We start from the raw sequence: 10,615 nt of genomic DNA, 5'->3' as shown, positions 1-10,615 counted from the left end.
CACTGAGCCTGAGGCATTGGCCCCAGTAAGGAGACCTGCCAATCTGTAAGTCGGGGACAGGGCCCCGTGAATGAGAACAAGCCAGCACAGTCAGTATATGTAATAGCGCCCTCTAGGAGTGGTGAGCATAGATAGCTTAGTTAGTAAGGGCAGCACTAGCCCCACCAAAGGAGACTGTAAGGGTTTAGTCTAACCCAGGCTCTGTATGCCTTGCTGTAGGGACCACAGTTAAGACGCAGGATTCAGGCAGTTCCTTACCCTGAACCATAGTCGGCTGGAGGGGATCCGTTCCAGTAAAGGGCATCCATTCCTGGCATACAGCTAATACTCTGCATATCCTCCCAGTGGGCTATACTGTTACCTTGAGTGTCACTTCTGCTGTGTTCTCTGTGACCCTCCCCTGCTGTGTCTGTGAGTATAACCCTGCTGCACTATTCTATATGTGCCTGTATCCAATAAACCTGTACTATAGTTCATCATAAAGAATCCTCCTCCATCTTTTTCTATTTGTACCACACACCTGAGCTAGTTGTAGTTCCACTACACCCTCGCTCCATCTAATTCTCCCATATAGCGGAGACTCACCCCTTTGTATTAAGTGCCGTGTGTAACCCATACTCTCCCTTACACTACTAGCCCGGGTTTGTCCTGAACTAGGCCCAATAGGTGTTACACTCCGGTAACTATATATATATATATATAACCAGTAGGGCTGCTGAATCCTGCGGGCCCCTCTGTTCAATGGGAAGCCACAATAATAACATTGGGGGGGGGGGGGGGGGGTAAGATCCAGATTCCCCCCCATTCCAAGCGCACAAAGCCGATAATGAGCGAGTATAGCGCTTTGCAGCAGCCCCACAGTCTGCCCTCCGGGCCTGGGGGCGGGGCCTGGGGTGTGAGGGAGAGAAGAGCGGGGGGAGGGGCTACAAACACAGCGGGAGGGGGGGCGGGGCCTGGGGGTGTGAGGGAAACAAGAGCGGGGGGAAGGGCTACAAACACAGCGGGAGGGGGGGCGGGGCCTGGGGGTGTGAGGGAAACAAGAGCGGGGGAGGGGCTACAAACACAGCGGGAGGGGGGGCGGGGCCTGGGGGTGTGAGGGAAACAAGAGCGGGGGGAAGGGCTACAAACACAGCGGGAGGGGGGCGGGGCCTGGGGGTGTGAGGGAGAGAAGAGCGGGGGGAGGGGGGCTACAAACACAGCGGGGTACCCTGCGCCCCACATTATTCCCCTCACACCCTCTAGCCGAGCCCCAAATCTCCATGCGGGATTAGGGCACCGCACCAACTATGTCGGAACTGAACTTGCTGCAACGTCACCATAGCAACAGCTATCAACTTCCGGGTTGTGTCGCTATAACAACGGGGGTAAGCTTCCGGTTAGGTCGCGGCGCCTCAGTATCTATAGCAACAAGCCAGAAACTTCCGCTGTTCCCTAACTGTGTGTGAGTGTGAGTGTGAGTGTGAGTGTGAGTGTGAGTGATCCACCGACCGGGAGATTCCGCCTGGAGCCGGGACTGTGAGCGGCACCGTGAGTGGGGCAGGAGAGTGAGTGGGGGCAGGAGAGTGAGTGGGGGCAGGAGAGTGAGTGTGGGGCAGGAGAGTGAGTGGGGGCAGGAGAGTGAGTGTGGGCAGGAGAGTGAGTGTGGGGCAGGAGAGTGAGTGGGGGCAGGAGAGTGAGTGGGGGCAGGAGAGTGAAGTGGGGCAGGAGAGTGAGTGTGGGCAGGAGAGTGAGTGTGGGCAGGAGAGTGAGTGTGGGGCAGGAGAGTGAGTGGGGCAGGAGAGTGAGTGGGGCAGGAGAGTGAGTGTGGGCAGGAGAGTGAGTGGGGGCAGGAGAGTGAGTGGGGCAGGAGAGTGAGTGGGGCAGGAGAGTGAGTGTGGGCAGGAGAGTGAGTGGGGGCAGGAGAGTGAGTGGGGCAGGAGAGTGAGTGGGGCAGGAGAGTGAGTGGGGCAGGAGAGTGAGTGGGGGCAGGAGAGTGAGTGGGGCAGGAGAGTGAGTGTGGGCAGGAGAGTGAGTGTGGGGCAGGAGAGTGAGTGGGGGCAGGAGAGTGAGTGGGGCAGGAGAGTGAGTGTGGGCAGGAGAGTGAGTGGGGGCAGGAGAGTGAGTGGGGCAGGAGAGTGAGTGGGGCAGGAGAGTGAGTGTGGGGCAGGAGAGTGAGTGGGGGCAGGAGAGTGAGTGGGGCAGGAGAGTGAGTGGGGCAGGAGAGTGAGTGGGGCAGGAAGTGAGTGGGGCAGGAGAGTGAGTGGGGGCAGGAGAGGAGTGGGCAGGAGTGAGTGGGCAGGAGAGTGAGTGGGGGCAGGAGAGTGAGTGGGGGCAGGAGAGTGAGTGGGGCAGGAGAGTGAGTGTGGGCAGGAGAGTGAGTGGGGGCAGGAGAGTGAGTGGGGGCAGGAGAGTGAGTGTGGGCAGGAGAGTGAGTGTGGGGCAGGAGAGTGAGTGGGGGCAGGAGAGTGAGTGGGGGCAGGAGAGTGAGTGTGGGCAGGAGAGTGAGTGTGGGCAGGAGAGTGAGTGTGGGGCAGGAGAGTGAGTGGGGGCAGGAGAGTGAGTGGGGGCAGGAGAGTGAGTGTGGGCAGGAGAGTGAGTGGGGCTGGAGAGTGAGTGTGGGCAGGAGAGTGAGTGGGGGCAGGAGAGTGAGTGTGGGGCACAATAGGAGATTTGTGGCATCTAAAGATCCGATTTCTACTTCCAGAACCAGAGTGAGAGGGGCTCCAGCCTTGGCACAGAGAGAGTGTGGGAGAGCCATGCCAACTAAGCAGCGACAGGTAACCCCCCCTCCTGCCCTGTCATGGTACTGCCCGCCAACTGTGCCCCACATACCCGCAGCTGCTTACTGGGGCACCTACATCCGGGGGCAACTCACTAACGCTTCGTCTGATTGGTTCTACTAAACAGGGCGGCAGTAGCACCCCCAGTGGAAACATCCCAAATTCATTATATACAGTGAGGGGAGGAGACACCCCAAATCCATTATAAACAGTAAGGGGAGGAGACACCCCAAATCCACTATATACAGTGAGGGGTGGAGATACCCCAAATCCACTATATACAGTGAGGGGTGGAGATACCACAAATCCATTATATACAGTGAGGGGAGGAGACACCCCAAATCCATTATAAACAGTAAGGGGAGGAGACACCCCAAATCCACTATATACAGTGAGGGGTGGAGATACCCCAAATCCACTATATACAGTGAGGGGTGGAGATACCACAAATCCATTATATACAGTGAGGGGTGGAGACATCACAAATCCATTATATACAGTGAGGGGTGGAGACACCCCAAATCCATTATATACAGTGAGGGGAGGAGATACCCCAAATCCATTATATACAGTGAGGGGCGGAGACACCCCAAATCCATTATATACAGTGAGGGGCAGAGACACCCCAAATCCATTATATACAGTGAGGGGCAGAGACACCCCAAATCCGTTACATAACAGTGAGGGGAGGAGACACCCCAAATCCATTATATACAGTGAGCGGCGGAGATACCCCAAATCCATCATATACAGTGAGCGGCGGAGATACCCCAAATCCATCATATACAGTGAGCGGCTGAGATACCCCAAATCCATCATATACAGTGAGCGGCAGAGATACCCCAAATCCATTATATACAGTGAGGGGATGAGATACCCCAAATCCATTATAAACAGTAAGGGGAGGAGACACCCCAAATCCATTATATACAGTGAGGGGTGGAGATACCACAAATCCATTATATACAGTGAGGGGTGGAGACACCACAAATCCATTATATACAGTGAGGGGTGGAGACACCCCAAATCCATTATATACAGTGAGGGGTGGAGATACCCCAAATCCATTATATACAGTGAGGGGAGGAGACACCCCAAATCCATTATATACAGTGAGGGGTGGAGACACCACAAATCCATTATATACAGTGAGGGGTGGAGACACCCCAAATCCATTATATACAGTGAGGGGTGGAGATACCCCAAATCCATTATATACAGTGAGGGGAGGAGACACCCCAAATCCATTATATACAGTGAGGGGCAGAGACACCCCAAATCCATTATATACAGTGAGGGGCAGAGACACCCCAAATCCATTATATACAGTGAGGGGAGGAGACATTCCAAATCCATTATATACAGTGAGGGGCAGAGACACCCCAAATCCATTATATACAGTGAGGGGCAGAGACACCCCAAATCTGTTATACAGAGTAAAGTGCAGCAGAAATGTGTGGCACTATATATTTACAGGAAATAATAACAGATCTGGTGCCCCCCCCCCCCAAGGCTGGGCATTGTATGGGGGGGCATAAAACCCTACCACCCCTGCCAACCCTCCCCCCACAGACCTGGTGCCCCCCCCAAGGCGGGGCATTATAAGTGGGTGAGAGCAGAACTGTGGAGTTGATCCCCCTGTGCTTCCCTTACAGAACGTGGCAGCTGTGGGTCAGATCCCGAAACCAAATGTCCTGAAACCTTCTAAGGCGGCATCCAAAAAGAAGGTGAGTAAGGGAGAAGGTGTGGGGGGCGGGTTGTTCGGCTGCCCAAAACCTACCCTGGTACCCCCAGTGCATGTGGGAAACAGGAATGCCAGGCACAGAGCACAGAATATTCATCCTGCCAACACAGTGGCCATACATGGGGCATTTCTGTACAGGTAGGGTAACAGGTGAGTAGGGGCAGGCTCTGGGCATTTCTGTACAGGTAGGGTAACCGGAAAGTAAGGGCAGGCTCTGGGCATTTCTGTACAGGTAGGGTAACCGGAAAGTAAGGGCAGGCTCTGGGCATTTCTGTACAGGTAGGGTAACAGGTGTGTAAGGGCAGGCTCTGGGCATTTCTGTAAAGGTAGGGTAACAGAAGAGTAAGGGCAGGCTCTGGGCATTTCTGTACAGGTAGGGTAACAGTTGAGTAAGGGCAGGCTCTGGGCATTTCTGTACAGGTAGGGTAACAGGTGAGTAAGGGCAGGCTCTGGGCATTTCTGAACAGGTAGGGTAACAGGTGAGTAAGGGCAGGCTCTGGGTGTACAGGTAGGGTAACAGGTGAGTAAGGGCAGGCTCTGGGTGTACAGGTAGGGTAACAGGTGAGTAAGGGCAGGCTCTGGGTGTACAGGTAGGGTAACAGGTGAGTAAGGGCAGGCTCTGGGTGTACAGGTAGGGTAACAGGTGAGTAAGGGCAGGCTCTGGGCATTTCTGAATGAGGGTTAATGTGAGTTTCTATAGGATGACGATGACTCCACAGATGTCGGAGATGGAGTAGAAGAATGGACTCAGGCCAAGACTTTGATTAAACCCCGCGACCAACTGGAACTGACAGAAGCAGTAAGTGCCCTATTGGATCAGTACCTATCGCTGCTAATGGCTCCATGCAGCTGTGAGATATGGAAACGCTGATGCTTTATTGCTCTACTTGCCCAGATGCACGTGGTTCTGTTTCCCATTTCTCTACCTGTGTCACTCACTGGGCCCTGATGGTTCTGTTTCCCATTTCCCTACCTGTGTCACTCACTGGGCCCTGATGGTTCTGTTTCCCATTTCCCTGCCTGTGTCACTGGGCCCTGATGGTTCTGTTTCCCATTTCCCTGCCTGTGTCACTGGGCCCTGATGGTTCTGTTTCCCATTTCCCTGCCTGTGTCACTGGGCCCTGATGGTTCTGTTTCCCATTTCCCTGCCTGTGTCACTGGGCCCTGATGGTTCTGTTTCCCATTTCCCTGCCTGTGTCACTGGGCCCTGATGGTTCTGTTTCCATTTCCCTGCCTGTGTCACTGGGCCCTGATGGTTCTGTTTCCCATTTCCCTGCCTGTGTCACTGGGCCCTGATGGTTCTGTTTCCCATTTCCCTGCCTGTGTCACTGGGCCCTGATGGTTCTGTTTCCCATTTCCCTGCCTGTGTCACTGGGCCCTGATGGTTCTGTTTCCCATTTCCCTGCCTGTGTCACTGGGCCCTGATGGTTCTGTTTCCCATTTCCCTGCCTGTGTCACTGGGCCCTGATGGTTCTGTTTCCCATTTCCCTGCCTGTGTCACTGGGCCCTGATGGTTCTGTTTCCCATTTCCCTGCCTGTGTCACTGGGCCCTGATGGTTCTGTTTCCCATTTCCCTGCCTGTGTCACTGGGCCCTGATGGTTCTGTTTCCCATTTCCCTGCCTGTGTCACTGGGCCCTGATGGTTCTGTTTCCCATTTCCCTGCCTGTGTCACTGGGCCCTGATGGTTCTGTTTCCCATTTCCCTGCCTGTGCCACTGGGCCCTGATGGTTCTGTTTCCCATTTCCCTGCCTGTGCCACTGGGCCCTGATGGTTCTGTTTCCCCAGGAACTGAATGAAGAATTTACTCGCATTTTGACAGCCAATAATCCCCATGCTCCCCAGAACATCGTCAGATACAGCTTTAAGGTAAGAACCTTTCTGCTCCCCCAGTGCCCCGTGCCAAGTACTGAATGGGTGCCCCCCAGCAATCTCATGTCTGGGTGCCCCCCGGCAATCTCATGTCTGGGTGCCCCCCGGCAATCTCATGTCTGGGTGCCCCCCGGCAATCTCATGTCTGGGTGCCCCCCTGCAATCTCATGTCTGGGTGCCCCCCGGCAATCTCATGTCTGGGTGCCCCCCGGCAATCTCATGTCTGGGTGCCCCCCTGCAATCTCATGTCTGGGTGCCCCCCGGCAATCTCATGTCTGGGTGCCCCCCGGCAATCTCTTGTCTGGGTGCCCCCCGGCAATCTCTTGTCTGGGTGCCCCCCGGCAATCTCTTGTCTGGGTGCCCCCCGGCAATCTCTTGTCTGGGTGCCTCCCGGCAATCTCTTGTCTGGGTGCCCCCCGGCAATCTCTTGTCTGGGTGCCCCCCGGCAATCTCTTGTCTGGGTGCCCCCCGGCAATCTCTTGTCTGGGTGCCCCCCGGCAATCTCTTGTCTGGGTGCCCCCCGGCAATCTCTTCTCTGGGTGCCCCCCGGCAATCTCTTGTCTGGGTGCCCCCGGCAATCTCTTGTCTGGGTGCCCCCCGGCAATCTCTTGTCTGGGTGCCCCCCGGCAATCTCATGAGCGGGGCTTACAACCTGAAACACAGGACAAAATGGCTGCAATATCTGAGAGGCTAATATATATATACAGTGGAGGAAATAATTATTTGACCCCTCACTGATTTTGTAAGTTTGTCCAATGACAAAGAAATGAAAAGTCTCAGAACAGTATCATTTCAATGGTAGGTTTATTTTAACAGTGGCAGATAGCACATCAAAAGGAAAATCGAAAAAATAACTTTAAATAAAAGATAGCAACTGATTTGCATTTCATTGAGTGAAATAAGTTTTTGAACCCCTACCAACCATTAAGAGTTCTGGCTCCCACAGAGTGGTTAGACACTTCTACTCAATTAGTCAACCTCATTAAGGACACCTGTCTTAACTAGTCACCTGTATAAAAGGCACCTGTCCACAGAATCAATCAATCAAGCAGACTCCAAACTCTCCAACATGGGAAAGACCAAAGAGCTGCCCAAGGATGTCAGAGACAAAATTGTAGACCTGCACAAGGCTGGAATGGGCTACAAAACCATTAGCAAGAAGCTGGGAGAGAAGGTGACAACTGTTGGTGCGATTGTTCGAAAATGGAAGGAGCACAAAATGACCATCAATCGACCTCGCTCTGGGGCTCCACGCAAGATCTCACCTCGTGGGGTGTCAATGATTCTGAGAAAGGTGAAAAAGCATCCTAGAACTACACGGGAGGAGTTAGTTAATGACCTCAAATTAGCAGGGACCACAGTCACCAAGAAAACCATTGGAAACACATTACACCGCAATGGATTAAAATCCTGCAGGGCTCGCAAGGTCCCCCTGCTCAAGAAGGCACATGTGCAGGCCTGAAGTTTGCCAATGAACACCTGAATGATTCTGTGAGTGACTGGGAGAAGGTGCTGTGGTCTGATGAGACCAAAATAGAGCTCTTTGGCATTAACTCAACTCGCTGTGTTTGGAGGAAGAAAAATGCTGCCTATGACCCCCAAAACACCGTCCCCACCGTCAAGCATGGGGGTGGAAACATTTTGCTTTGGGGGTGTTTTTCTGCTAAGGGCACAGGACAACTTATTCGCATTAACAGGAAAATGGACGGAGCCATGTATCGTGAAATCCTGAACGACAACCTCCTTCCCTCTGCCAGGAAACTGAAAATGGGTGGTGGATGGGTGTTCCAGCACGACAATGACCCAAAACATACAGCAAAGGCAACAAAGGAGTGGCTCAAGAAGAAGCACATTAAGGTCATGGAGTGGCCTAGTCAGTCTCCGGACCTTAATCCAATAGAAAACCTATGGAGGGAGCTCAAGCTCAGAGTTGCACAGAGACAGCCTCGAAACCTTAGGGATTTAGAGATGATCTGCAAAGAGGAGTGGACCAACATTCCTCCTAAAATGGGCGCAAACTTGCTCATCAATTACAAGAAACGTTTGACCTCTGTGCTTGCAAACAAGGGTTTTTTAAGTCTTTTTTTGTTAGAGGGTTCAAAAACTTATTTCACTCAATGAAATGCAAATCAGTTGCTATCTTTTATTTAAAGTTATTTTTTCGATTTTCCTTTTGATGTGCTATCTGCCACTGTTAAAATAAACCTACCATTGAAATGATACTGTTCTGAGACTTTTCATTTCTTTGTCATTGGACAAACTTACAAAATCAGTGAGGGGTCAAATAATTATTTCCTCCACTGTATATATATATATATATATATAGTGAATAATGTACCCCCTACTGTAAATGATAAGGATATTAGCAGTCACTGAGGGGTTCTGTGCCCCCCATATAAAGGCACAAGGCTGCAGGCTGAGTTATACAGGGAACTCTGAGTATCACTCATGTATTATAAGGGATAATGTACCCCCTACTGTAAATGATAAGGATATTAGCAGTCACTGAGGGGTTCTGTGCCCCCCATATAAAGGCACAAGGCTGCAGGCTGAGTTATACAGGGAACTCTGAGTATCACTCATGTATTATAAGGGATACTGTACCCCCTACTGTAAATGATAAGGATATTAGCAGTCACTGAGGGGCTCTGTGCCCCCCATATAAAGGCACAAGGCTGCAGGCTGAGTTATACAGGGAACTCTGAGTATCACTCATGTATTATAAGGGATAATGTACCCCCTACTGTAAATGATAAGGATATTAGCAGTCACTGAGGGGTTCTGTGCCCCCCATATAAAGGCACAAGGCTGCAGGCTGAGTTATACAGGGAACTCTGAGTATCACTCATGTATTATAAGGGATAATGTACCCCCTACTGTAAATGATAAGGATATTAGCAGTCACTGAGGGGTTCTGTGCCCATATAAAGGCACAAGGCTGCAGGCTGAGTTATACAGGGAACTCTGAGTATCACTCATGTATTATAAGGGATAATGTACCCCCTACTGTAAATGATAAGGATATTAGCAGTCACTGAGGGGCTCTGTGCCCCCCATATAAAGGCACAAGGCTGCAGGCTGAGTTATACAGGGAACTCTGAGTATCACTCATGTATTATAAGGGATAATGTACCCCCTACTGTAAATGATAAGGATATTAGCAGTCACTGAGGGGTTCTGTGCCCATATAAAGGCACAAGGCTGCAGGCTGAGTTATACAGGGAACTCTGAGTATCACTCATGTATTATAAGGGATAATGTACCCCCTACTGTAAATGATAAGGATATTAGAAGTCACTGAGGGGTTCTAGATCATTTCCTAGCATTGGGAATGTAACGTGTGTTCTGTTTGTTACTTATCCAGCAATGACAGCGCAGGGCTGTGTAAGAAGGGGCAGGTAGGTGGGTAGGGGTTAAACTTGGGGCAACCTCGACTGCCCCCCAATGAGCTGACTGCTTTATTAGCACACTAATTAATGGAACTACTTATATGAACTGCTTCTGACTGGTTATTGGGCCCCTCAGCAAGATGATGTTATATATAGATATAGTTACCCCCCCCCCTACTTCTCAGGAAAGTGCCCCCGGGAGCTGATTGTTAGCCCTCCCCAGAGGCGCGAGTAGAAATGCGGGGGTCTCTGTGTTGCAGGAGCGAGCGTACAAGGCGGTGAGCATGGTGGAACAGCTGGCCGTGCACTTCTCCCTGGATGGGAACCTCTTGCACAAGGACTCCGACGAGGCCCGCAGGCAGAAACTGCGTATGGGGGGGCTGGAAGGTGAGTCTGTTCCCTGCTTTTCCTTCAGGCCCCACTCACTGACTGGGCTCCTGAGGGGGTCTGGGGGGCCCAACCCTTCTTGTATCTCTGGCACATCTGGGTCAGCAGGAGATCCACTGGAATATGGTCTGCCATTGGCAGAACCAGCAGGGCAGTGTGGGGCTGTGTGTATATATATATATATCAGTATATAGTGTCACTAATGTGTCTGCCTCCCCAGGGCCCACTCACACCCACACTCCTGCAGCAGAACCAGTAGGGCAGTGTGGGGCAGTGTGTGTGTATATATATATATATATATCAGTATATAGTGTCACTAATGTGTCTGCCTCCCCAGGGCCCACTCACACCCACACCCCTGCAGCAGAACCAGTAGGGCAGTGTGGGGCAGTGTGTGTATATATATATATATATATATATATCAGTATATAGTGTCACTAATGTGTCTGCCTCCCCAGGGCCCACT

General features: G+C 51.9%; 1 protein-coding gene across 9 annotated transcripts in view; it reads left to right on the top strand.

Annotated features, from left to right (window-relative positions):
- The first annotated feature begins 378 nt into the window (after nt 1-378).
- Nucleotides 379-10,615, top strand: part of dnai1 (dynein, axonemal, intermediate chain 1) — a 45,924-nt gene continuing 35,687 nt past the window's right edge. For 2 of the 9 annotated variants that reach the window (XM_031894455.1, XM_031894188.1), the window contains exons 1-6: nt 1,351-1,527; nt 2,684-2,756; nt 4,415-4,486; nt 5,204-5,302; nt 6,290-6,370; nt 10,023-10,149. In XM_031894455.1, coding sequence (XP_031750315.1) covers nt 2,736-2,756; nt 4,415-4,486; nt 5,204-5,302; nt 6,290-6,370; nt 10,023-10,149 — 400 coding nt within the window. In that variant the 5' untranslated portion in view covers nt 1,351-1,527; nt 2,684-2,735. 9 annotated transcript variants of the gene reach the window in all.

The sequence above is a fragment of the Xenopus tropicalis genome, chromosome 1, assembly GCF_000004195.4.
Source record: "Xenopus tropicalis strain Nigerian chromosome 1, UCB_Xtro_10.0, whole genome shotgun sequence".
NCBI lineage: Eukaryota > Metazoa > Chordata > Amphibia > Anura > Pipidae > Xenopus > Xenopus tropicalis.
This window is presented reverse-complemented; position numbering and strand designations above follow the sequence as displayed.